The sequence below is a fragment of the Wyeomyia smithii genome, chromosome 1, assembly GCF_029784165.1.
Source record: "Wyeomyia smithii strain HCP4-BCI-WySm-NY-G18 chromosome 1, ASM2978416v1, whole genome shotgun sequence".
Classification (NCBI taxonomy): Eukaryota; Metazoa; Arthropoda; class Insecta; order Diptera; family Culicidae; genus Wyeomyia; species Wyeomyia smithii.
The window spans coordinates 54480549-54507991 of record NC_073694.1 but is presented as its reverse complement, the minus strand read 5'-3'; the positions used below and the strand labels follow the sequence as shown (position 1 = coordinate 54507991).

The 27443-nt window shown below is 39.7% G+C and overlaps 4 protein-coding genes across 7 annotated transcripts; 2 read left to right on the top strand and 2 right to left on the bottom strand.

Annotated features, from left to right (window-relative positions):
• Nucleotides 1–1693: 1693 nt before the first annotated feature.
• On the bottom strand, nt 1694–8352 carry LOC129718218 (nucleic acid dioxygenase ALKBH1). 2 transcript variants are annotated; one of them, XM_055668767.1, is made up of 4 exons: nt 5956–6236; nt 5618–5840; nt 2194–2756; nt 1694–2135 (listed from the first exon to the last, which is right to left on the bottom strand). In XM_055668767.1, the coding sequence occupies exons 2-4, from the start codon at nt 5624–5626 to the stop codon at nt 1742–1744; spliced, it is 966 nt and encodes a 321-aa protein (XP_055524742.1). In that variant the 5' UTR covers nt 5627–5840; nt 5956–6236; the 3' UTR covers nt 1694–1741. The 2 variants fall into 2 exon arrangements, with proteins under 2 accessions (XP_055524742.1, XP_055524741.1); XM_055668766.1 differs by lacking the exons at nt 5618–5840; nt 5956–6236 and adding an exon at nt 8071–8352.
• LOC129718219 (nuclear nucleic acid-binding protein C1D-like) lies at nt 8105–9480 on the top strand. Of its 3 annotated transcripts, none has more exons than XM_055668768.1 (3): nt 8105–8425; nt 8590–8862; nt 8933–9480. In XM_055668768.1, the coding sequence occupies exons 1-3, from the start codon at nt 8399–8401 to the stop codon at nt 9134–9136; spliced, it is 504 nt and encodes a 167-aa protein (XP_055524743.1). In that variant the 5' UTR covers nt 8105–8398; the 3' UTR covers nt 9137–9480. The 3 variants fall into 3 exon arrangements, with proteins under 3 accessions (XP_055524743.1, XP_055524744.1, XP_055524745.1); XM_055668769.1 differs by having other exon boundaries at nt 8378–8514; XM_055668770.1 differs by having other exon boundaries at nt 8386–8517.
• A 3009-nt stretch (nt 9481–12489) lies between these two features.
• Nucleotides 12490–14892, top strand: LOC129729738 (uncharacterized). The gene is made up of 2 exons (XM_055688535.1): nt 12490–13782; nt 13840–14892. Exons 1-2 carry the CDS (start codon nt 12601–12603, stop codon nt 14293–14295), a joined length of 1638 nt encoding a protein of 545 aa, XP_055544510.1. The 5' UTR covers nt 12490–12600; the 3' UTR covers nt 14296–14892.
• Nucleotides 14893–22585: 7693 nt separating this feature from the next.
• LOC129716751 (E3 SUMO-protein ligase ZBED1-like) lies at nt 22586–24340 on the bottom strand. The gene has a single exon (XM_055666592.1). It carries the CDS (start codon nt 24338–24340, stop codon nt 22586–22588), a length of 1755 nt encoding a protein of 584 aa, XP_055522567.1.
• Between the last annotated feature and the right edge of the window lie 3103 nt (nt 24341–27443).

Sequence of the window (27443 nt, the reverse complement as noted above, 5' to 3'; positions counted from 1 at the left end):
CACCCGTGGATTGCCTTATGGGCGAACTGTCATTGCAGCGATTTCGAGCAGATTCCGAGCAGTTTTAATCCGTGATTTCAAAATTGAATAACGATAGAAAATTTTTGAAAATCACGTTTTGCTTAGAAAATGCTGCTCTTTCAGATGACACAAAAAACTGATATAGCTAAACAACCCAATTGTTACCCTTTCTAGTATAAAAATAAAAATACCGCTCTGTGCTGCTTTACATTCTCTTCGTTCAATTTAGTGTAGTTGTTATCATCACAAAATATGGAGCAACGCTAAATTAGAATGAAATTCGAGTCATCGGACTATTATATGGAACAACAAACAGTTTTTTATGAAACCATTCGTACTACTGGTAATTTATGAAGAAAAGGGATAAAAAAATTGCGAAATAATCTAATGTGGAGTACAGATGCATACTAAATTCAGCCTCCAAAAAGAGTCCCGTCGTATATCATACTGGCGGCGGCACTCAACCTTTGATCCTACTGAACGGACTTACGTTTTATGCTTTGGTTTATTCAAATAAATTCGAAGGGCGGATTCGTGATACTGCTTTAATTGGTATGCATTTCAAAACAACCAAACACACCGGAAATTTGATGCGCAAAATGTATACCGATACGTTCCAACTGTTGGAAGAGGGTAGGAAGGAGCGATACATCGAGAAGGAAATCAAAGCACAGGATCGTTTACAAAAAGAAATGTACCCTGAAACCTAGTAAAGCTTTGCCGTCCCAAATTATAAATACGGTACTTTGAACATTTTATATTGCTGTTTGCAAAAATAAATATTTAGAGTACGTTAGTTCTCGCAAAAAAAAATCAGCAATATTGGCCCTCTAAAACAGACTTACATACACCACAGATAACAGACATCCAAGCTAATTTTGCTTCATGTGTAAAAAGACGCAACGGTTTTTTAGCATGTCGCAATACGCAGTATGGTGGCGCTAAGAACACTTAATGGTCAATGATACGATAAAATCGATAGTTTTCCAGCTCTTATCGATATTATTGGAATAAGAAGCGTTGCCGTTTTTAATGTAGAAATTTTGAGCAGCCGTAATTTGTACATAATCGACAATTTTATTCAATCCCAGTTTATATTTGCGACAAATTTGTTTGTTTTAGTATTAATATGAAAAAAAAAACACACAAACCTCACAAAAACAATGTTATATCGTTGCAAAAACAGTGACTCTACTATTTGTGAGAATTTTCATGCGTCTGGCACCTTTGAATATAATCTAGCGCTGCCATCACTAAAGTGGTTAAAGTCCAAGTTGCAGAAAGATGTCGTTAGCATTCCAAACGAGTAAGAATTTGAAATCTTACACACGATTTGTGAAGTTTTTTGTTCTAGCTTGGATATCTGTTATCTGTGCATACACTTTTCCCTTAATAACCGTACCGCTGCAAGTTTGGTCCGACCGAAATTAATCTCAACGGCAACGGCAAATATTCATCCAACCTACCGCATGAATAGCCCTGGCCGAGTTTACTATTCCCGAACGGGGGGAAAAGTTTTACTTATTCAACCGACACAGCCAAACAAATGCCCCCGGTCGGTTGTGCCGTTTGCGCCGCAGTAGTTTGGAGCCAAAAACATGGGAATCGGAATATTTTGGAACCATAGTTAAACGAACTTTCTCTCCAGGAGGAAATTTAAAATTTTAATCCTGCACAATACCGGAAGCTTCTCCACGCTCCCCCTGAGGATGGGTTTCATTTACAGCTGATTTTTCCCTTCATTTAAAACTTGTCTAATATTGATGTTGATTCGGCTATTACTAATGTAATCAACGAAGGCACTCCAGCCACGGTCCTGATGCGGCGAATTCACCGAACGGTGGCAAAAGGTGGCGGCCGCAGCCGAAATAGTGCTGCTACACAGGATAGTTTGCGCTTCCGGTTCCTCTAATGACTGGTCGTTCGGGAGCTCCCGTCCCTCCGCCCACAAGCAACACCGTTCGGTGCGATCTGTGAAAACTCTAGGAACCGCATGATAGCACAGCCTGCTGGCTCGAGTCATGACAATTACGTCGCCACTCCGCAGCAACAAGGCATCCGGTCGTTCGTCCTTGCTGGGACCACCAATTAAAAAGACAGCCGGTTGTCCAAAACTGTTAATCGAGAAGTTTTTTTTGAATTTAGAGAAAAAAGTGGAAACCTGAAATTCACCTAAAAGAAAACAGCGGCGCATCTAGGTTTTTCTCCGAGTGGTCCGTGTGTCCGGCCAAAGTACTACCCACCGGGTAGTAGTTTACGATAGCCGCCTCCGGTCGAAAATCTCCATAGCCAAGTGATTTAGCAAAATGGTGACACAGTGCGGCGAGATCGGTCGGAAAAGCCGCCTTGGCCGCTTCGTCGTACACTTTGTTCGTCCAGTCGTAGTGATAACCCAGAGTGGTCCACCTTAAGGTTTTCAAAAACTTACTACGTTCTTGGGGGTCTTCGATATCTAGAGCCGTTTGCCACCAGTCGAAGCTTTGCCTTAGTTCCTTATCCGGTTTGTTACTGTGTGGTGAATACTTGGCTATCACACTAGCCGGTAGATTGGTACGGTTTGGGTGCTTCGGATAGTCACAAACGCTTCGAGCAATCCAGTAGCGTTGAGCATGCTCGGTGAAGGGGTTTTGGATAAAGACCAGTCCAGGTCTACTCACGAGTTCGAAGATACGCCAATGAGTGCCATCGATTACACCTGGGAAACGGATATTAGGAACAATCGTCTTGGAAATATCCTGGAAGTTTCATTGAAAAAGAAAAGAATGCAATAATAAACTCAAAAACTCTATGGTTTAGTGTTAGGCAATCGTACAAAGAGAAAGAATAGAGAATAGTTACTTTTCGCAAAAACGAAATAGCTTTATTTTCTATCTTATACCTTTAAGGAGTTATATACTGCCGTTCCAAGCATAGTTGTCCCATGTTCTACACAAATCCTATGCACGCTGAGACAACTTTGCTTGTAACGGTAGTATACCTCTTAATTTTTCAAAAAATCCTTTTTGAGAACATTTTCACACACTTTCAAAGAGATTTGAGCGATTTGAAGAGCGCTTTGTCACGCACTTATGAGCTTAACCTAAAACTACATACGCGAATTGAAAGCAAAAACCTTTGGAGTTCTCCGATTGTACCAACCACAACCAGCAAAAAAAAAGCAAAGCCTTGGTGCTACATTCCGATTCGGAGCTTGACCTTATGTTTACTATACACAGACTTCGCAGCCAACCGTTAAGTGTATAGGACAATTGCGGGGCTAGCGCAACGATCCTACTGACACTAACATTCTCTCCCGAGTTCAGACTCGAACCTACGACGACTTGCTTGTTAGGCCAGCATCGTACCTCGAGACCAGCTGGGAAGGCTTAACCACAACCAGAATGCTGTCAAAATTTCATGACATTTTTTTAACTCCTTCTCAAGTTATAGACTATCGCACGGTGACGTCACGCATCTGAGTTTGACAGATACTGGTAACTTTGTTTACCTTCGGACGATGCAGTTTAGTTCTCAATTAAAGCCGAGCCTTTGACATCCCTGTACCAAGTAACAGTGAATGACAATGCACTCATGTCCTGGGCTCAAATCAATTTGTGCCCGCTACCAGCAGTAAGATAAAGATGTATGAATAGAAGCGGTGATATCACACACATAAGACATACGTAACACTCAGGAAGAAATCTTCCAAAAAAGTTGGTACAAAATGAACTACTCGACTGGTACCACCCTCTGAATAAAATCACTGTTTGAGTTGTTTTTGAAGGTAGTGTACCTGCGCAGCCCTGCATTTGTCTCGTTTCCACCCGAAAAATGCTGCATTGATTTTGTAAATAACTTTTTGACAGTTCCTTATGGGATTTTCTTTGGGGCTCGATAAAGCCGAGAAAAAGAAAATCCATTTTGTTCATTATTTGTCGAGCAGTTGAAGTCTTGGGATATAATAAGGTGCATCACAAAAACCGTAAAGATTCAGATTATATGTTTATTTTTTTTTCTTCACATAAAGATTATATGTTTATGTTTAATTTTATATACTTTCACCATAATTGATCATTATTTTGTTGACCATACAAAAGGTTTTTGGACCACCAGTTAAAAATCACTGTGATTAAGAAATTTCTAGCATTCTGAATTCATTGTTTAGCAATAGAATATGAAAAACGTGAGAAAATAAATATATCCTTCATTGTACCTGATTGCAATACCTCTCAATGTGTTACCTTTCTTGTTCGTTTGGCTCGGATTTTGACATATTCGTTTGGCTCACAGCATTCTCTCCGCATATCTCTCCCTCTGAGTATTGCTAGATTACACCATTTAGAATCCGGGAATATTCTCAGTCATACAGCAGCGCATTCATTAATCGAATTTGAAATGATTGGACAGTTCAGGAGATAAACATAGTGATTGAGACAAGCAGAATTCTGGCAATTTTGAAATGGCCATAACTCTACCAAAAATGAATCAAATTTTACGCAACAGGTTCCATTTTACTGGAAAAGTTTCCTAGTTCCTTATTATTACCTGGAAACTAGATATGACTAACGGACACTCCTGTTCCTATTGGGTACATAGTACACGAAAAAGTTTTTGTCAAACTGTTTGGGTATAGAGTTCTCCAGGCGCGTTTGTATTAGTGCGATGTATCCGATTTTTCTTTGTTAGCTGTAAGAAATTTTTGTCATCAGTAAGAACTGTCATCTAAAAGAGAAAATAAAAAACTACCGAGTTTGATAATTTGATTCACACTCTCACAAATTTCAATATACAGTGTAAAGCGGGCCATGTCGTAGTGTTCGTGTGTTTTCGCTTGGAGAACTCTATACTCAGGACTCTCGGTTCGAGATATTACTAAAAAATATGGTGCTAAAAACAGTACTGTCTACAGGATCCGTCTACGAGGAGGCTACCTTTCTTTTCGTGTCTGTAAGCAACCCAACAGGATGCTCAAGCAAAATCTAGTGGCTAAAATACGCGCTTGAAGGTTGTACGAGAAGGTTCTGACGAAGTACAAAGGGTACTTGCTTATGGACTATGAAAATTACATGAAGATGGATTTTGGGCAACTTCCCAGAGCGACAATTCAAGCAAGCTGCCAAATTGTCAAAGCTTAGCAAAAAGTTCTGGGCAATAATCAAAAAGAAAATGAAAAAGACTGGAAAGATGATGCACAGAATTTGGAAGGTTGACCAAGTGTGTGTGTGCAGCAAATAATGACGCGAATCCCAAAGAAAGTTAGCAATTTCATCCGGCAACTGACGGAATAATTTTCTTATATTTTTCTCTGGAGGTACAATAAAAAACTTCTTAAACCTAAGTTGTAAATGAAGCAAGCCTCATTTGATTTTGAGCAGAATCGTTGCAGTTCTACAAAGTTTGGCTAAAAAACAAAATTTCGGGGCTAGTGTGGCGCTAGTCTAAATTTCATATTTTGGATGATGTCGAGTTTGGAAAAACGTATTTTTTCTTTGATAGAATCCTGTAAATTAAGAAGTTATCGAATTTAAACTCCTGTTGTTTCGAAATTTAGGTTTTATTTTGCCAAAAGTTCCCCAGGTGAGCGGTCAGTAGACAATAGCTCTGCAAAAATACTTACCACTCTCATTTGGCCCGGTAATAGACTGTCTCACCGAATTTCTATAACCTCACTTTTCTGACAGCTAGTGATAACTTTATTTACATTTTGGATTTTGTGCATTTTTCTGATGGAGCAATCGTGTGCGTAGTGGAAATGCTGCTCAATTTATAATTGTTCTTAGTATACTGGCTCCTCACGCTCAACATTTAAAGGAAATTTTGGTCACAGGTGAAATTATCTGCTATAATTGAGAACAAAACTGCATCACCCAAGGGTAAACAAAGTTACCAGTAGCTGTCAAACTCAGGTGCGTGAAGTCACCGTGCGATGGTATATTTACTGTATAAAAACCATACTTTAAATGTGTACTGCAAGTGAGATAACATATTGATTAAACGAATGAAACCAAAATGTATAGAAAATATATCAACCAATATCGAAAGTATCGGAACATTTTTGTTCAAAATCAAACTGTTTCGTCCCTAGAAACCAATGATAAGTGGTTGAATTGAACGATCTGAAATATTAGCAGGGTATATATTGTCCTTTCACAAAAAAACTAGAATGCAGGGTATTTTCAAGAAAAAGAAGAAGCAACACCCGCAACTGACAGACATCTCGAACACTGGTAAAAAAGTGCTTAATAGAATAGCACTCGATACACGTTCAACTGGGGATAGTGAAATGTTCGTAATTGAAATACGAAAATATCCGAAGAAGGTTTATTCTCTACACCTCATTAGTTAATCATGGTCTTTTTATTTGTTTCTTAAGTTTTCGTTTGTCTTGATCGAGCAAAGACTTTCATATTCATCATCAAAGGCATGAACGATTTATTGCCATCAGCGATGGGCACATGATGACGATGGGCAACATGATACGACAACATAGTACGGGTTTGTCAAAGCTCGCATGCTTTTGGCGATTTGATGTATTTATCACAATAATGCCATGATATATAAAATAAAAGTCTATAAAGCTCAATTTTGAAATTGAAGGGAACAGACATAGAAACGATGCGCTGTACACTTTCGCGGTACTGGAAAACATTTATGTTATCTCAGGAAACAAATTTTCAAAAAAAAAAGACTTTCTGAAGCATAGGAATTCTGAAGCATAGGAAATAGGGGAAACTAGGCCTTCGAATTTCGTTTAGCGGTAGGGCTCAGAAGCTTCGGTTTTTCGAAAAATGTCCTCAAGGGGAAAAATAAATTAAAGCTGAGAGATTTTCCCAGCTGAAAAATATATAAATATTTTTTTTTTACCACAAAAGATCACCACTGCGACCATTAGTGGTCCAAATCTTACAAAAAAAACACTAGATTTTAACGTTTATTGCATCTCTAAGAAGTTTGGCATAACAAATTTTTTTGCTGTCGAACATTTTTTCATTGGTAAAAAAGTATAATTTTACCCGCACGACTTCCCGAAGTCCGATTGTGCTGAAATTTAGAATAGTGACTTCTTTCAAGAAGACGAAACTTTCAAGCCGTACCTCTAAATCTCTGAACGAAATTCAGAGGTCTTCTTTCCATATATCTCATTGGCACATTTTTTTGTTGAGGTTTTAGACGGCGGTCATTCACCAGTCAAAGAAAACTATGTTATATTCCACACTGCTTAAGCAACATCAAATAATGCACCAGTCAATAGTTCACCAGTCAATGAAAACTATGTTATATTGCATACTGTTTAAGCAACATCAAATAATGCAAGGGTTCTCAACCTTTTTTTATTCGAGTACCTCTTAGCGATATTTTACAAATCAATTGTACCCCCTGACTTGGAATATTCTGGCAGAGTGGGAGAGAGTAGTGGTAGATCATGTTGTGGTAGTCTAATTTAGGTTTCAAATTGAATTATGGTTTGTTCGATTACTATGCTCATGTTTCAAAAGCAAGTTTGAACAACAAATGAAGTATTATAAGAAAAATTGCTTTATCCGCCATTACTGATTTTTCTTTCGCGTACCCCCTGAAAGCTTTCACGTACCCCAAGTTGAGAACCGCTGAAATAATGGGTTATAACTAGTTTATTCGTAGAACATTCTGATTGCAAACCATATCAATGCGGCTCTGCTGCATAGTCGAGGGCAAGGAATCAAGGCGGCTTTAAGTCAATGCTATTCAATTTCAATTGAAGTAAGTTAAAAGTGCATACGCTTTGACAAACAAGTTCTTGAGTCGTATTTTTATCGGTGCTGTCTGAGATTGTCATTTTCGGTTGTCAGTTAGAACGCAAAAATCTAATTTATCTCTGAAATCACAATATACAATCAAAACATGTTTGAAAGTTGAAAATAACCTATACAATAACCTATACAATATACAATCAAAACATGTTTGAAAGTTGAAATAGTAAACCGTACGGTTTACTAAAATGAGTAAATTCCAATCCATTTTCACAAAGTTTTGAGTAGCCATGCAATAAGCCTATGTTACGTATTATTTAAATATCACCGTTTTGTTTACCTTCAAGCGCGAATCGAGTCCAAGTGCACCCAAATTGTAGGGATCTATTATGTCGTTCAGTTCAGGAGGCGGATTCTTAGCCTTATAATATTTAAATGCTTCTTGAAACATAACAATTTGTTTTGATTGAATTCTTGCGCCCACAGAGTTATTTCCTAAGCCAAATTTTCACGGCAGTAAGAGTTTTCACTTCCACATCACGTAAAAACTAACAAAGCACTCGTTCCGACAAAATGATAATGATGACAGAAAGTTCTTATTAGATTGCAGTACCAGAATCTACAACGTGCATAGAAACGTCAATACTGCTAGTGTCGCCGACTGTCAAATGTCCTTTGCTCTCTGCCTGCCAAAGGTAATAATTTTCTTAACATTATTTTACATTGTTGGCAAAAATATACTGTACGTTTGTAATTGTCTACCTTTGCTTTCTGCCTGCCGAAGGTAGTAATTTTCTTAACATTATTTTACATTGTTGGCAAAAATATACTGTACGTTTGTAATTGTCTACCTTCTCAGGGCACTACTCGCTACACGGAGATGGACACTATCGAGCTGGAAGAATTCGACTACGGCGAGCTAAAGAACGACACTGCCTTCATACAAAAAAACGAAAACCTTTCCGATTGCATTGAGAGGATCCGTCAGAACCTAGCGGTTGCTCGTGAGGACTACAAAAACTATGAAAGCTTTACGCTGGAGGAAAAAGTGAAATATGATCTGCATTTGTCGTACAGTATCAACTCGCTCTACTGGATGTACCACAAGATAATCGGCTTGGATCCTAATAAGGTAGATAACATTTGCAATATATAGACACCCCAGTCGCTAATGAGTTATTCATTATTTTTTAATTTATTAGCACGGTATTAAAGATGAACTAGCCCGCATCAAAGCTGCCATGATCCGGGAGAAGCAGGTTTACGATCACAAGTACAACCGACCGGTACTGGATCAGGGAGCTGCCAAACGGTTCGTTCGAGCCGGCCTGTACGACCACAAGAACAGAGATAAACCGGAAGTAGCTGATCCACCACCAAATAAAAAGATTCGATTTGACGAGTGATCCTGCGCTAGCAAACTTACGTCGTTCCATTTTGGGATAGAAATTATTTTTGACTCCCCCCCACTAGTGGAGCTTTAAGAACGGAAAGGGCGCAACCCTAGATGTGTAAGTTAAATTTCCTATTATGTACCTTTTTCCAGTCACTTTAATCGCTTACGATGCCAGGATTCCTCAGCAGAAGTTGTCCTAATTGAAGCACAAAATTAAATGTAAGGAAACCAAACACGTTAACCTGTCTTTGCTTTAAGATAGGATTTGAGAAAAAAAATGCATGGGTATGGAAGTTCAGATTAACTTATTTTTTTTAATAAAACATGAAAATTTCTGCTAGTCTAAAAATGGAATTTATATCTGATAAATCCCGTAAAAATTGCTATTAACTTGGCTTCGTCAGTGTATCTATTTTCATAATATCAGAGGTGGCCAGGCGTTGGAAATAACATTTTCGTGTGCTGTTGAACAGCAAGGAAGACAGTGGCGTCGGGAAGAACAGAATGAACATTGAATATGATGGACAAGCTGTTTTCCACGTTACATGGACGAGGTGAAGAAAACAGACTGTGAAACAGCTGGTAAGGACGGCATTCCTGCGATTCCTGCCGAACTCCTCAAAATCGGAAGTGCTTTTCTCAATACGGTATTGAAAATTATCTCTCGCATCCTGTTCCACAGACGAAGGCCGTTAAAAGAAACATTTGTTGGCGAATATCAATGTAGTTTTCGAGGGGAACGCTCCACTACAGACCAAATGCTTACCTTGCGACAAATATTCGATAAATTTCGAGAATTCAACTTGCAGATCTACCATATGTTATAACTCCAGGGTAGCGTGCGATTCAGTTAAGAGATATGAGTTATGGCGGAATATGCTCGAACATGGTTTCCCAACAAAATTGAGTCGACTAATTTGTGCCTCCCTTGACGGTTCTACCTCGTGCCTCAGAGTAACCGCTGAGATATCGGATGCTTTCGCGACGTTAGATGCTTTGGTTTGGTTAGATGACGGGCTGTCAAACTCATTATTCAACATCGCATTTGAAGGTGCTATGCGGAGAACTGACCTTCAGAGAAGTGGTACCATTATTACAAAGTCTCACATGCTCATAATCCGATTGCCGAGGATGCTACGGCTAAATCAAACGATGTCGATGAAAGCGATTGGGACGATCCCTAGTAACAATATTGGTTTTATCAAAGTTTTATAGCGCTTAATACAGCCAAAACAGCGCTATAAAACTTTGATGAAACCAACTGTGAGTAATCTGTAAGCAACATTAGCAGTTCCTGTACTGATACCGTGATTTATTAAAATCACGTTTTGCTTAGGAAAATTTACTCTTTTAGCTGATATATAAAAACCAGAAATTCGTATATAGCAAGACAACCCAACTGTGAATTTAGGTGTGAACACAAAAGCAAAAATATTTCCTTCTTTCTTTCTCGCAAGCAAAACTCAAACAAATATCAGCGGAGTCGCCAGGGCCAAGAGTATAAACGAGGTATTACAAGCGTCTTGTACATCGTGAACTTGGTAGAGGGGTGAAGTTTACCAGACCTAGAATCTTGTGGAGTGGTACGATACGTCTGCGGATTTCTCTGCTGCAGTTGTTTTCACGTTTCTCAACCCCTTTCGAGCGCAATGTTGAACAACCATCGCCTCGTCGAAGTACCTTGCATGTTTCAAACGGGCTTGACGCACCCGAAATCTTCACAAAGCACTGTACACCATCCATCGTGGTCTTGATCAGTCTAAACGTATTTTGACATTTTTTCGAGAAATGAGAATTACGCACGTTGTGTGCGGAGATATTATAATTTACTTACATCATTGATCTTGTTATAATATTTCCTAATAAAAATAGAGTTAAGTAGACCAAGTAGCCAAAATAAAACAAAACAACAATCAACACTTTTTTTTTGATTCGCTCTGTTAGTGTGCGTTGCAGTAGGCTTTCGCTCGTAAATGTCTCGCACACAGGATAAATGGTAGAATAACCATCGCACATCGAAGATCGAAACGAGCGAAAGCCTACTGCAACGCATACTAACAAAGCGAATCAAATAAAAATGTTGATTGTTGTTTTTTTTCTGTGTGGACTCATCACTGTGACCAGAGATTAGATCTTTTGTGATATTGCCAGGTGTTTTCTGTACATTGTATTATTGGCAGTATTACTATTAAAATAAGTGATACGCTCATTATTTATATCCGTGCTTGTGTGTAAGTTTAACCTTTCCGTTTCAAGCTTACTGCTCTATTATACCGAGCCTTTATCTGTTCTAACAATAGCGCCTAATTACGCCCTGAGGAGAACTTTCAGCCGTTTCCCACACCAGTTTTGTTATGATAGGGGCTTATTTTTGTTGAAGGAGAGTCAACAGAAGTACTGTAGAATTCAGATCGAAGGAGGATACGTGGTGGGGAACCTGAGAATAAACTCGTGCTAAAAGTCCTTCGACAACCCAATGGCCTGATTCTACTAAGATTCGAACCCACGACCACCCGCTTACCAAAGCAGACTCTATAAACTTGCTGCTACGGAGCTCCCCTCCATCGAGCGATTGTCAATAATTTGCTGCAGCAGATATATTTCTGCGTTGATTCATTACTTTAAACAAAATTTGAGTTTACTAGTTCACACAACACAAGAGAAGAAAGAACAACCGAAACGATGAACTGAAGGCGAAGACAGTTGCACGTGGGATAGTTTTTTTTATTGATTATTTTGAGGAATGAAAATCTTTCTAAAAATTTTGTCATTTCATTCGTCAGGCAAAAGACATCTGGGACTACTTTCTTAAGCAAACGAAAGCAACGGTTTTCCTTCGTGGGAAATGATAATATGCATTTAACGCAGATTGTACACCGGTAGCAAATCGTACAGTCAGCCGCCTGATTTGCATTCGTTCTCCGTTCGTTCCGAGAAACGTGCAATTTGCGAAGATAAAAAATAAGTAATTTTATTTGACCAGACTAAAATTACTGGTGGAGAAAACTAGAGGTCAAATGATTTATTATTTACGAAGGCCAGCCTGTGAGAAAATGTGCACTTGCTTGAGATGGCTGTTGTCTGATTCTGAGTGAAAGTATATTTGGTTTTGTTCACTTTATGGCCAAACAGTTGCTAAAGAAACATATTGTATAGCATTTTGCAAATTACTCAATTACTAGTCATTGCCCCCCATAGTTGTGTGTGTATAATCTCCAGCTAGAATGGGAGTAATTTTCAGTCGACAATTTTCCCTGACTAACATACGGTGCGACAGTCTACCCTCACCATGAATGAATTTACAGAACCTACTATCTCATTAGGTAATGACGATTTCGAACAGAAGGAGTTCTCTACAATTTAATAATATTACTATCGATTTTCCCCGGTTTTATATTTTCCCGTTCAGTTCGACGTTTGTCGTCATTTGATTCTTACGCTTGACCGTAGGCAGTCGACAAAACCAACTCGGACATGTTCCCACGCAACGTGTTCACCTTTTTCGATGAGGATACCGGAATCTGGCGAGGTCGCAGTGTGCCTCCGCTGTACAATCCGAACCAGAGTGTTGGAGAGTTGGTTTGGCGCGCGTTGAATCGTGCCCCCTGGAAGGTTGCCCAAATCAGTGCGGAGAGTGGCGTTCGTGTAACGTACCATGAAATGCGGCTGCGAAGCGTACGCGTAGCGCAGAATCTTTCCTCAATGGGATTCGAGGCGGGCGATTTGGTGTCAATTGTCGCCAGAAACAACGAAAAGCTAGCGTCGGTACTGTTTGGCTGTTTTATGGCGGGTTTGTCGGTTAACTCGCTGGATCCGAGCTTCCACCGGGAGGATTTAGCACATATGTTCAAAACCATTCGACCCAGAACGGTGTTCTGTGAAGGTGATTTGATTGAAGAAGTGACTGCGGCTTGCGATATGGCAAATGTTTCGCCGAACCTAATCATCTTTGGGCCAAGGGTTAACGGATTTACACGCGTTGATGATCTGTTAGTGGAAACGGGTACGGAGCAGCACTTTCTACCGGCGCATGTCGAGGATCCGGCAAATGAGCTGGCGATTATCCTTTGTTCATCGGGTACAACGGGTAAATCCAAAGGAGTTTGTTTGTCCCATTCATTATGCATTGCCAACCTGTCGGACATCTGGCCTTGTTTCGAATCGGATCGAGTATTGTGTCTTAGTTCGCTCTATTGGATTTCTGGCATTGGAACGCTAATGACTGGAACCATGTCCGGGGCAACACGAATCATAACCACAGATAAATTCACCGCCAGCATGATGATTGGTTTGATAGAGGAGTATCGCATCAATGTAATATTTTTCCCGCCATCGCATGCCCTTGCAATTTTGAACGATCCAACCGTTGGAATGGCAGATTTCTCTAGCCTACGCATGGTTATCTGCGGAGGGGGTGCGGTATCGCCCGATTTGAAGCGATCTTTCGAAATGTATCTATCGAAGGGAAAATTCGTAGTAGCGTACGGACTTTCCGAGATAGGAGGTTTAGGGTCACTTAGTGACGTAGCCTATAAAAACGGTTCCGTTGGAGTTCTGACGAATGGAGCCCAGGCAAAAATTGTCGACGATGAAGAAAACGTTGTCGGGTTGGGAGAACAAGGTGAACTGCTTATTAAGAGGCCTTTCGTATTTATGGTATTGGTTCCAGTTTAAAATCACGCGTAGTTGTTTAGTACTCTTTTTTATTTGCAGAAATATTATGGTAACCCGGAATCAACGGCGGAAATGCTGGACGAAGACGGATGGTTGCACACCGGAGATATCGCCTACGTCGATGAGGATGGTCTGTTATACGTTGTAGACCGCAAAAAGGACATTATCAAGTACGCAGGCTATCAGATTTCGCCAACGGAAATCGAAAATGTCATTCTGCAAGTGCCCGGTGTTACAGCCGTGTGTGTAACGGGAATTCCCGTGCCCGGTAATGACCTACCGGTTGCATTGGTAATCAAATCCCCAGGATCGACTGTGGCGGAAAATGATATCGTCGATGCGGTCGCCAGTGCTATGGTGGATTTTAAACATCTGAGGGGTGGAGTTTATTTTGTGGCGAGTTTTCCCATGACACCATCGGGGAAAATTTTGCGCCGCAAGTGTCGGGAAATAGCGATTGGATTCTTCAAGGAATCAAATAATAACAACAAATGAGCGGATTGATCGTCAAGTTGAACATATTTGAGGCAGTAATTGATTTCTCTTCTGGGGTGTTTGAGTAATCTAACAATAGCCTGTTAGTAATCAGTGCACATACAGTGTTTTATTGCACTATGAAAATAAAAATAGATTGTGAAATAACAATCACTTTCAGTCAGTCCTCATACCCTACCATCCCCTACGGGGATACCCGAGGAAACATTTGTAATGGTCATATATTAATAACCTAATTAGGCTAATTAATGCAAAGCTCATTAATTCAACTGCAACATCAGCCGTGACAGTTACTCTGATAAAAGGAAGATTGATGAGTTTTTTCAGAGTTATACGAAGTCGGCCTGTTCTAAATAAAAAAGAGATAACGGCGCAAGGGTCGGTTATAATGATATAGAAAAACTCAAACATGGGAAAATCAAAACATTCAGATCCATCCATGATGGCAATTTGGTATAGAGGATAGAAATTATTATTCGTGCGTTAGAGTTTCATGGATCAGTTGAATTCACAAATGTATGTTAAAATGATTGTTTCACTAATTTTTATGAAAAAATTTGTAGTGGAAGAGTCTGCTAAAAAGCAGAATAAATGATTTATAAGCGATAAGCAATACAAAACTTTATTCTAGAACTAGGGTTGCTAGAAAGTTCGCTTCACAGTCGGGGGTAGAAATCGTGTTTAAAATACGAGTGACAACTACCACTTTGGATTTTTTGGAGCTCTCTTACTCAACAACAAACACGCTTAGAGGGAAATGAGAGTCTGTATATGTAGATTACATATACAGACTCTCATTTCCCTCTAAGCGTGTCTTCCTCTCTCTCTCTCTCCTCTTATGCCAGTATTTTTGTTTAGTTCATGCATGCTCAGTTCTGTTCAAAATGGCTTCGAAACAAGGAGCCTTGTGCAAACACATTGTACAATGCTAACTGAAGTGCTTAAAATGTTGTCAAAAAGTTCACGTTTAATTATTTTAAGAGCAAACATCTTCCGGCTTCAACTGTGTACAATTTCCTACAAACCTCATCAATAATCCGCCAAAAAAGTTCCACTACCGGCCCAAGTAATGGATAAAAAAAGTAATTTGGCAGTAATTTGGCTATCAGTAAAGATGTGTACAAGAACGAATCTTTAAAGAAAATGTTGATTCCATTTCTTTGCGAACACCGCGCCGATATGTTTTGGCCAGATAAAGCATTATAACATTACAGCAAAAACACAAACTTTCCTCATTACTACCCAATGTACGTAACCCAACGAATCTGCCTCAGTATCGTCCAATCGAAAATTTCTTCTGAGATTTTGTGTTCGTTGGTGTACAAAAATAACAAAAGAGCAACGAACTGAAAACAGTTGATTGGTGGAATCAAAAGATGTATTCAAAAAATCGATCGATGGAAAGCCGTACAACGCTTTTGTTCGGCAAAAACGTAAAAATCTTCGTCGGAAAGCTGGTTACGGACCTTCCAAAATGATCCTTAATTTTTTCGTTGATAATTTCGTTCATAAGAAATAAATAGGCTTATCTTTTTTTTTTTTTTATTCTCGCTTATTTTCCGTCGGTCTAGTTCCGCCACTGTTGTGGCCAATCACCGACGCCCAGGGAGGCGACTCCACTCCCAGGACCCTAACTCACGACCCGTTTATTAACGGACCGGCGCCAACGGCTTTACTTCCTCATGCGATGGAAGGCGTGATCCCAGAGATTTTTCGCCTCAGAAAATCTCCCGGTGTCGGCTAGGATTGAATCTAGACCAGTTGGGTTGGTTGTGAGTGGATCACGCCACCTCACAACCATCGACACCTATGTCGGCGGTGGGATACGAACCCAGGCGTCGAGCGTGCTTGGCGGAGACGTTACCAACCACACTAGGCCCCCGCTATAGGCTTATCTTTAACCACAGACAAACAAACGTACCACGATGTGCTGTTTCCCTTTGAACTCAGTTGACAGTTGTCGCGCGCCGTGCTGCCAAAACAGCAGAAAGGCTGATAACACAACGCCATTTTCATTGCTTTGAAAATATTGAACGCGCCGCGAAGAGTAGTGGAAAAAATACGTGTGGTGAAAAAAGAGTGCACTCATGGAAAATAAAATGCAATCTGTGCTTCACAGCCTTCAACAAGAAGACGTAAGGCTCTACGAAATATTTCGTAAGTACTATTTTTAAATAATATAAATTTCTTCCAGTTAATATCAAGCTTAAAGTGCTTCTTCTGCCGGGAGCAAATTTGCGGTTATGTAAATGAGCTTCAGCGGCACATTCATTACCATATTCGAAATAAGCATTTCAGCCCGAATGCAGTATTTTACGACTGCCCTGTTTCCGAATGTCGATACAAATACGAACACTTCAAGTATTTGAAAAGGCATATCATTAAGCAGCATCCTTGCTCATCTTATCCACAGTCAATTCTGGAAGAAAGCAGTGCAAACGAACTGCAGGAGCCAAGCCCCAAACGGCAAAAAATGACAGTGTCTCACTTGCTGAAAATGAAAAAAGCCCTGCCACAGAAACAAAAAATTTGGAACAAATAAAAAAGAACTTTGGGCTTGGTATCTGTAGGCTGACATCTGATGTTTCATTGCCGCAATCCAAAATAGCAGAAATGATTAAACTGTGTGAATCTTTGGTTCAAATGTTGGGAGAATATTTTGAAAAAAAAACCGAAACTTTTTTGAAGGAACACGACCACAACATGAACTCTCCGGAAACAATTTTATTTTTAAATGAATTTCTTCTGCCAAACATGTTCGATGATTTGTCCTCTCTTGCGAAGCAAACAAAATTTTTGAAAAATTTCACTGATAGCATTCCAACTCCTTCAGAAAAAAAACTTCAAACACGAGAAGACATCCGACATATTGATGGTGTTTCTATGAAAGTCAGAGTCAATGAAACTTTTACATATATTCCAATCATTGACACACTAAAAATGATACTTAGAGAACCCAACAACAGGAAACTTTTGAAAGATGAGGAACCGGACAACCCTGCGATCAAGGAGTACACAAGTTTTCGATCCGGACAAACGTATAAGAGTAGCGAATATTTCAAAAAATTCCCTGATGCTGTGCGTCTGAGTCTCTATCAAGACGATATTGAACTTGGTAATGCACTGAGCTCAAGAGCAGGCATAAACAAAGTGTCCATTTTTGACTTCAAAATACAAAATTTCCCGCAACAATGGAATAGTTTACCGAGAACTGTTTTTCCACTCATTTATTGTACGTCTATAGATGCCAAAAAACACGGATATAATAAAATCCTCAAACCTCTGATTCACGACCTTAAAAAGTTGGAAGAAGGAGTGACAGTTTGTTACGGCACAGAAACCTTCACACTTCGATCAGTTGTAACCATTTTTTGTGGTGACACCCTTGCGTTGCATGAGGTATTCGGGCTACTTGGACCAATGGCGACATTCTTTTGCAGACTATGCACAATCCAAAGACCAGCTTTTCATCAGAATCCATTTGAAAATTTTCCTTTACGGACGAAAGAATGGTATGAAGATAGTTTGAACAAAATTGTAGCAGGAGAAATAAGACCATCCGATTATGGTTTGAAAAAGGATGGATGCCTACTGAATGAACTTAAAAATTTCCATGTAACTGAAAATTTTGCCCTTGACGCGATGCACGATATAGCTGAAGGTTTGATACCTACAACTTTGCAGCTAGTGTTAAGTTACTATTACAATAATAAGGAACATGGAATGAATACTGAACTTATTAATCGTCGGATACATTCATTTGCCTATGGATATGTCGACAAAAAGAATCGACCATCAGCTAATTTCACAGACGAAATGCTTTCGAAACCCAAAGCTCATAAACTAAAACAAACAGCTTCGCAAAATATGCTACTATTAAGAGCTTTTCCTTTTCTGTTCGGCCACAAAGTAACCGCACAGACTAACAGACGTAACACTGGAGCCTAGCTCCATCGCCGCAAAAAACGTTCATTTCAAAATTCAATCAAATAACAGCCATCGCGCAAAAACGTCGTCTGGGGCGCTGTCATGCAATCTCATACATATTTTGTAGTTCCCCATTTGACACATGCAGTAACGCTGGCGCTGATGTCGAAATACATGACGCAGCGCGAACACGACAGCAGATGGTGCTAGTGTTACTAACGTAAAGTACTGCAATCATCCAAACGATGATTTTATTGAAAATTTGTTCGAAGTGTTATGTCTGTTAGTCTGTGGTAACCGATAACTGTAAATGTATGCTCATGATTCGCCATTTGATAAATATAACCCGGATACTGATGTCTCCTATAGTATCGGATTATATGTTGGCCTCATTGGAAGAGCACATACGGCTTTACGAGGAACTGTTCTACGCAAAATTTAATCGACGGATAAACAAAAATCATCACCTTGATCACTACACACTCTGCATTAAAAAGAGTGGCAACATGCAGCAATTTAATTGCTTTGTATTCGAGCAGAAGAATAAACCTCTCAAAAACTAAGAGATAAGAAGGATAGAATTACCACAGACTAACAGACGTAACACTGGAACCTAGCTCCATCGCCACAAAAAACGATCATTTCAAATTTCCAATCGAATAACAGTCATCACGCGATAATGCCGTCTGGGGCGCTGTCATGCAGTCTCATACTAATTTTGTGGTTCCCCATTTGACACATGCAGTAACGCTGGCGCTGATGTCGAAATACATGACGCAGCGCGAACACGACAGCAGATGATGCTAGTGTTACTAACGTAAAGTACTGGAGCATCCGAACGATGATTTTATTGGAAAGTTGTTCGAAGTGTTATGTCTGTTAGTCTGTGGAATTACTTTCACTGGAGGTAAAATAGTACCAAGATATCATTGCCGTAGTGAGCCGTTTTTGAACGAAGACATATTACATATATTCGTTCCTAAGGTTGTTACCGTTAACGGAATTGATAGTTTGTACCAGGGATTAGGAACAATAACGAAACATGTCCGTCATATGGAATCATTAGTGAAATTGCGGTGATTGACAGTAACATTCATTTCTTATTGAAACTATGCAATACTAAAAAGTATGACAATTTTTTGGAGGCATATGAGGTTGCAATGGAATCGGACGAACAACTTTTCTCCTTGGAACAAATTCATTCCCACACATTCTCTTTTTGGACGCCCCATAAAAGTAATTTTAAGTTCATATCAAGAAGAAATTATTGCCAAGATTATTAAAGTAAACTTACATCATGTTTGAAAAGTTGTTCTATAAATATGTAGGTATTATTTCATTATGGGTATTCATGTCGAGCTCGTAAACAAATACCCAGCCGTGAAAATACTCACCTTCATTGACGAGTAATGGAAGATACACAGTTTACGGCTGGGTATTCGTATACGAGCTCGATGTGAAGACCCCTATTATATTTTTGAGGCAGTTTGAGAGGAGAAAAGAGTGGGAAACATTTTTGCTGCTGGACAACGATGACTTCATACGACTCAAGCTATCAACGAAGATGGTGAAAACTATTCAAAAACATCAAAAACACCTGGAAAATAATTTAGTAGTTGAAGAGCTGGATGACGAACCTGAGACCGCCATCGAAACCGAAGAAGACTTTACCGGTCAATCGGCTGACACATCACAAACAGGCCAGAATGTGTTCTCTGCGATAAATCTTGAGAAGGTATTTTTATTTATGTATATAGGTATATTTTCATTTATTCTCCTCACCTCAAAATAGTGAACAATCATAATTCCTTTAGTTATTTCTTTTCAACTTTAGCGTTCAAAACCAATTCGAACTGTTAACCATTCCTTATCTTGGTAACTTAAGTATTCCTTGAATTTTTGAACTCTTTTGTGATTATGTATTAAAATTATCGGTTTTCGTTTTAAAAGAACGAAATGGTCCTTTTTTGTAATATGAAAACTTTGAATGTTGATGCGACCCAACTGCCAATTCACCTAGGCATATTTTGTTATAGCTTTGAGTAATAGGGAGAAAGTTGGATAGATTTCAAGTGCGGCTCGTCACGCGCCATAAGCTAAACTTGAAACTCGATATGATGTTCTGCATAAAATGGCTTTGGCGAGTTACAGCCGGTTTTCTTCCATTTTTTTATAATTTACATGCTTGATATCTTCGATACTATGTCTTTCTTACATCTTAAAACTGCCTTCCGCCCATTATTATGTTTTTGACGGTTTTTGCCGATGCACCTGCATCGTATGGAGAATTTTGAAGTAGAATACTTCTCTCAGGAAGTTCGGCTACATAGGGATGTGGAATGAAAATCTAAAACCGAAAAAAGTGAAAAGTATGTCCAATTTCAAATGCTAATAAATCGGTTAGTATTCGATGGATTTCCTTCGTTCTTGCAGCAATAGATTGGAAAATCTTCTAAGATTTTTCCCAAAAGAAGTTAATTGTAATTTTATTATTCACACTATTGTACTATTGAAAATAGTCAAGCCTTGTCAAAACGAAAAATTCGACCTCTGATTGAACGTTATATGATTGTTTCCCAAGCACGGTCGACAGAATCACCTTGCAATTTGAAACATGGTATTTGGCCTATATAAGAGCCTATTTCAGCCGAAGCCGCTCATATTGTACATAGTAGGATTAAGTAGTTATAAGTAGGTAGGTTATTTTAAAAATTCTTAAATTTTTAAAACACGATGTAAAACATCAAAAAATTACCAAAATTCAATCAATAAGCAACAATAATAAAAAAAAGAGGAAATCACAACTAAAGATGCAATGCTTGGGCAGCAAAACACTTGCACTGTTAAATTATTGTCCCATTAAAAAACACTGGAGAAATATATTGAAATTTAGTCAAAAAAAAAAGTAGTCTAAGCCGCTCATAATAGTTCTAGACAGCGACAACAGCAGTCGTCCTCCCTTAGCAGCAGCACTAGCAGTGCAGTGGATACCAGCGATGGCGGAAAGCGGCCACAGCTGTGGCGTAGCAATGGATAGCGCACTAGTTGTAGTGGATTCCAGCCACGATAGCAGCTGGGCCAGCTGATGCAGGGACAGTGGATACCAATGGCAGCCTATAGCAACCACAACTGTGGCATGGCTATGGATAGTTGCAGCGGATCTCAGCGTCGATAGCGGCTGATGCAGTGAGGCACTTTAGTGAAATGCAGTCTCTGTGCGATAGTGGGCTCTAGTAAATACATTCAATAAAAGTTGACTCATTTTGACAACACGTGAGCCGTCTAGTTTTGAGTGTTAAATCAGCTTTTCACTGTTTATTTTATCACAAGGAATATTTTATTCACACTGTCAGTGACATCGCAAAGATGTGATCGGCATCTTATCCGATGCTAAAATGAACAACAAATTGTCCTTTTCAGAATGAAATAAAAACTTGATTGAAGTGTCAATATTTTATAATGTGTTAATTCACATTTTTAAATTTGTAAAAGGTTTTAAATTTTACTTCATCTCCGTGTCTCAAAACGTACTGAATTATCTTTTCCTTCAGTCATGAGGACGACATCCGAAAAAATTTCATCTCAAAATTTAAAAATTGTCAAACCCCAACCATGACAAGCAACTTACTATAAATGGTTAATCTTTGTTGAAGCGCAAAATTCGATTGATCTGATTAGTCAACGTTTATTTACTAGAAAAAATGACTGACACGCAAGCAGCCGGGTTATCTTTCTTGTAATAGTATTCTACTTCAACCTTGCGGTCGTGGCTTTGCACACAACCCTCCTGTTATTTTCGCTGGCGGAAGATTGCTGCTCTGTCATACGGCACCCCGGAGTAATGAGTGCAGACAATTTTATAATTTATCAGATCAGATGGATGGATTATCATTGACAAAATATACCTACGTTTCAAATATCAAAAGATAATACTATGTAACTAATCAAGTGGCGACGTGTGGACCAAAATTTCTTTTAAAACTGTTTTTGAACCGGTTGATGCTACGCTATTATTTATATTTGAGTGCAGTCCAGTTTATATTTGTTTACTTTCGTTTGTAAAATCTACTTTTAATGTAAGATAACAAGTACCTGATAATTTTAGGATAAATATAACCTCCTGTTATTTTGTATCGGAAATGTTGATAACTTTTTTACAAGCAAAGTGAAAATGAAGCCGGAGTCAGTTAAATTATTTCTGAGAATATTAAGTCGAGCTCCATGAACATTGGGCTTAAAGGTTTGTAATATTAAAAGACATTTCGGATATTTTTAGACAAACTGATTTGTTTTAGTTTTAACAAACAAAACATGTATTATAAAAGTAGTATGATTTTTAGCGATACAGTAATGGCAAAATAAATTAAATAGCATTGGCGTTAACAAAAATCATTTCAGCGATGTGTTTACTTTTTAATCTGCTTCGTTTTTCCGTCACCAGCTGTCCTGTTTTGGAAAATATCCTTTCACAAGGCACCGATGTTGCAGGAATACATAATCTTCGCAGCATTATTCGGTGGAGTTTTGGGTACATATGCTTTCTCGTCTCCCACCAAGCCAGTGGGTCACCAGTTCGATGCAAGTATGGCTCAGCCAAAAATTTATCTAGCTCTACAATGCTAGCCGATGTCGGATCAGATTTTCCCTGCAGTCTGCTAACCGTTTCATCGAACTGTTTCCAAAGAGTTGAATGAGTCGTTGAGCTTTGCGGTTCTGGTTCCACGAGCTGTGGTCCTTCGTTTGAGGCTGAGGGAAGCTGCCGTATTTTTTGTATCAGAGTTTGGTACGCTACTCTGTATTTTTGGTCGTCACCAAAGCCCTGTTTCCGAAAGCGTGGATCAAGGAGAATAGCCTGAGAAATCAACTCGTTCGATTCTCTCTCACCAAACCGTGCTTTTAGACCCTCTCCCAATTCAGTTATTAGTTTTTTTACTTGCGAGAAAGCAGAATCTGAGTAACGTAATTGCCTACTCAGTAATCGTGCCATAACTGTTGTTTTCGAAAGTGACCCCGTTTTCTCTGACGAAATCTCAGTAGTTACATCATTGAACGGTCGAAGAACTTCCATGCTTTGGCGTATTATTTCCCAATCATCAGTTTCCAATGCGCATCGCGACGAATCTAGTAAGGCAAGTGTAGACACTATTGCTTCCTTACTACGTATCAAACGTTCCAACATATCGAATATGGAATTCCAGCGAGTAACTACATCCTGCTTGAGCTTCAACTCTTTTTGACCCAGCTTCACTTGCATTTCGCGCAATTTAGCGGAAGCATGACTACTTTTCTTGAAGAACTTAACTATGCCTTTGCATTTTTCAACTACTTCTGCAACCGAATTAGCAATGGCATTCTGAACAACCAGATTAAGCGAATGAGCGAAACATCTAACATGCCTAATTTTCAAAATGTTGGCAGTCGCCCGCATATTCGTTGCGTTATCTGTAACAATTGCGGTAATTTTGTACTCAATTTCAAACTTTCGGAGAACGTTCGAAATCCATTCTGCAATGTTTTCTGCCGTGTGCTTAAAAGTGAATTCGGAGCATTCGAGGAGATATGACTTCATTTCTCCGTTTTTGTCAATGAAATGGGCAGTTAATGCGTAGAAACCGGAATTTGTAACACTTGTCCATCCATCGCTGGTCAAGCATATTGCTTGCCTATCGATTAACTCGCTCTTCACTTTCTCAAACAATTCTTTATGCACAGCAGGCAGTAAACTGTGAGACAAAGTTTTGCGACTGGGAAGGGTAAACGATGGGTTCAGGAGCTCCACAAATCTTACGAACTCTTTATCCTCGACTAGTGAAAATGGGTGATATTCTTTACATATCATTTTAAGCAGCTGCACATCAATCGTTCTACTTTTTTGAACCGGCAATCGTTTTATCACATTTACAAAACGCGTCATTGACGATTGCGGAGGCTGGGAAGAAGTTGTCGGAAAAACTTGTTCGACAGCTTCACCCATGCGAAGCTCTTGCACTGTTTCTCTGTTTTCAATATCCTGACTCGTAACAGCATCGCCATCCTTATCAGCAACAGCTGATGGCACAGTTTGCACCGCCCTAATATCTCCCCAGTTCAATGAAACAAACGGATGCTTTCCATTCATGTGACGCTTTAAGTTCGACGTGGAGCCTGAAGACATGGAAATTGTCGCCTTGCAGTACCGACATACGCCCTATCCCTTTTCTCTGGTGAAATGGTACCAGATGTCGCTGGAGGTTCTTCTTGCATGTCTGAAAAATGCTAATTAATTTTCTAAAAGAGTCTTGAACTCAACAAGTGTTTACCCACTCACTTCTTTTTCGATGGTAAAATGAAATCAGTGTCCGCTCACAAACGGTGTTATCTGAAAAATTTATTTTGAACGCGTAGTACTACACAAACTTAGTTACCCAGTTCAAGCTGAAAATTACCGATTGAATGTAAACGCAAAACCTTTCTTGTTGAGATTGAGACGCGATCTGATACTGTTCGTATTGAATGAACAATGATAGCGAGTAATGTTTTTCGAAATAATAACTGGGTTTCCACAAATAAATGATTAGCATACACGTTTTGCAGTCGAAAAAATTCAAATTCAATTTGGAAAAAAGGAACATCGAAACAAAGATGCCAGATGTTCTATAAAATATATGTAGCTACCAAATTACATCAGCCTGAAATCAGAAAAATATCTACCTTGGATTGGGAAAAAAATTGGCTTGAGCAAAAATCTGCACTCATTCTGAGAAAAACTGCATATCTGCTGTTAATCATAAATTGGCACACAGATCCCAAAAATCTACGTTTTGCAGAAAAAATGGCCCATCTGGTGTCGCTTCATCAATGAATCACTTACACATCATCAGCACATTCCGTGCGATAAACGTATAAAAAGGGAGCGGGGGCCTAGTGTGGCTGGTAAAGTCTCCGCCAACCACGCTCGACGCCTGGGTTCGACTCCCACCGCCGACATAGGTGTCGATGGTTGTGAGGTGACGTGATCCACTCACAACCAACCCAACTGGTCTAGATTCAATCCTAGTCGACACCGGGAGATTTTCTGAGGCGAAAAAATCTCTGGGATCACGCCTTCCATCGCATGAGGAAGTAAAGCCGTTGGCGCCGGTCCGTTAATAAACGGGTCGTGAGTTAGGGTCCTGGGTGTGGAGTCGCCTCCCTGGGCGTCGGTGATTGGCCACAACAGTGGCGGAACTAGACCGACGGAAAATAAGCGAGAACAAAAAAAAAACGTATAAAAAGTTGAAAAATTATCGAATACCTTTTCCCACTTACGTTGAACCTCATAAGAAACAGACAAAACATTGAATTATAAATACAATTCACTTTTGCCCTTTCTACCTACAGTCGTCAGCGTTTTCTTCCTCGTTCTAATGTGTTGGTCAATAGACCAGCTCATTCGTTCGACTGAAAAAGCTACCTAGTTCTTGAATCAGTGTATGAGCGGATCGGCTTCCACCGATTTGCTTTCTCATTGAAATCTTTCGCTCACTGATCTCTTTCGTTCTTTCGGTTCTTTCTTGCAGCCAGTTCAGTCAGTTCAGTAAGCTCCGCAATCAGTGAACTGGTGAGCCACCGCAGGAAAATTCTGAGCGGTGGCTCACTCGTTCACCTAAAAGAGCTAGTTCTTTTGATCAGTTCATGAGCGGATCGCCCACCACTAACATATACCTCAAAATGGATTGAAACCATGCTGAATAGTCGTGAGATAACTGCAGTATTGGGTAATACTACCCTTACAAGGAATACAACTAAGGGATGCCCGCAAGGTGGAGTTCTATCGCCTTTGCTGTGGTCATTGGTTGTAGACCAGCTACTTAGAAATTTAACTGAGCTAGGTTTCGGAGTTGTCGGATTCGCCGATGATGTTGTGATTCTTGTGAGGGAAAAATTCGACAGTACTGTATCGGAGAGAATGCTGTTAGCTCTAAACTATACTTTAGAATGGTGTAGACAAGAGGGGCTGACCATTAACCCCTCTAAAACAACCATTATTCCCTTCACCCGGAAAAGAAGGTACAACTTGAAGAGCCTGAAGCTGGGCGAGACTACACTGCAACTTTCCACTGAGACTAAACATCTTGGAGTAGTTTTAGATCAGAAACTCAGCTGGAATGCACATATTGAATATGTCATCGGTAAAGCTACGAGTGCCCTCTGGGCATGTAGCAAAGCTATTGGCAGAACTTGGGGTCTAAGGCCAAGTATGATTTATTGGTTGTACCAGGCAATAATAAGACCAAGAATAACGTATGCCTCGCTAGTGTGGTGGCCTAAAACAAAAATAAGGTCAACGCAGAACAAGCTTGGCAAGTTGCAAAGGCTAATTTGTAATGCAATTACAGGAGTAATGAAAAGTGCTCCGTCGAAAGCCTTAGATGCAATTCTGCATCTATTACCACTCCACAAGGTAGTACAATTAAAGGTGGAAAAAATTGCATTAAAACTAATACGCCTTAAAAAAGTACCTGATGGAGATCAGACAAGCCAGCTGGCAATCCTCAAACATTTCCAGCTGAGCAAACATATACCAGGTATCGAAGACTGGATGAAGCAAACTTCGAAATACCTCTCAAAATCATAGAGACCGAACGGGAAGTTTGGGAACAAGGTGGCCCAAGGCTCTGTCGTCTTTTACACAGATGGCTCAAAAATGAATGATTCAACCGGAGCAGGTATAAATGGTCCTGGGATAAGTATCTCGATACCAATGGGCCGTTGGCCTACAGTGTTCCAGGCCAAAATATTTGCAATTTGTGAATGTGCACAAGTCTGTTTGGCTAGGAAATACAGGCATGCTAACATATGCATTTTTTCTGATAGCCAAGTAGCACTTAAAGCACTAAAAGCCCTCACATGTACCTCTAAGCTAGTATGGGAGTGCATCCTTTCACTGAAACATTTGGCAGAAAGGAACCAAGTATGGTTATACTGGGTTCCTGGTCACTGCGGAGTGGAAGGCAATGAAAAAGCCGTTACGTTAGCTAGACAAGGGTCATGTACCGATTTCATTGGCCCAGAACCGTTCTGTGGGGTGTCATCAAGCGCCTTGAAAGCAGAATTGAAAACCTGGGAACATTGGACAATACAAGAGAACTGGATATGCTCAGTAGGGCTACGCCAGTCTAAACGCTTCATAGAACCAAGCGTCGAGAAAAGCCAGCAATTGCTTAGTTTAAATAAAAAGGGACTAAGGACAATTACCGGAC

What these genes read in the sequence shown, in the direction of transcription:
- LOC129718218 (XM_055668766.1), bottom strand. Translation starts at nt 8,181, where the DNA reads ATGTTTCAAGAAGCATTTAAATATTATAAGGCTAAGAATCCGCCTCCT. An exon ending in GACTCGATTCGCGCTTGAAG is followed by an intron (nt 2,757 to 8,070) that starts GTAAACAAAACG and finishes TGAAACTTCCAG; the next exon opens with GATATTTCCAAGACGATTGT. An exon ending in GCGCCGCTGTTTTCTTTTAG is followed by an intron (nt 2,136 to 2,193) that starts GTGAATTTCAGG and finishes CTCGATTAACAG; the next exon opens with TTTTGGACAACCGGCTGTCT.
- LOC129718219 (XM_055668768.1), top strand. Translation starts at nt 8,399, where the DNA reads ATGTCCTTTGCTCTCTGCCTGCCAAAG. An exon ending in TTGCTCTCTGCCTGCCAAAG is followed by an intron (nt 8,426 to 8,589) that starts GTAATAATTTTC and finishes CTACCTTCTCAG; the next exon opens with GGCACTACTCGCTACACGGA. An exon ending in TCGGCTTGGATCCTAATAAG is followed by an intron (nt 8,863 to 8,932) that starts GTAGATAACATT and finishes TTAATTTATTAG; the next exon opens with CACGGTATTAAAGATGAACT.
- LOC129729738 (XM_055688535.1), top strand. Translation starts at nt 12,601, where the DNA reads ATGTTCCCACGCAACGTGTTCACCTTTTTCGATGAGGATACCGGAATC. An exon ending in AGAGGCCTTTCGTATTTATG is followed by an intron (nt 13,783 to 13,839) that starts GTATTGGTTCCA and finishes TTTTATTTGCAG; the next exon opens with AAATATTATGGTAACCCGGA.
- LOC129716751 (XM_055666592.1), bottom strand. Translation starts at nt 24,340, where the DNA reads ATGAATGGAAAGCATCCGTTTGTTTCATTGAACTGGGGAGATATTAGG.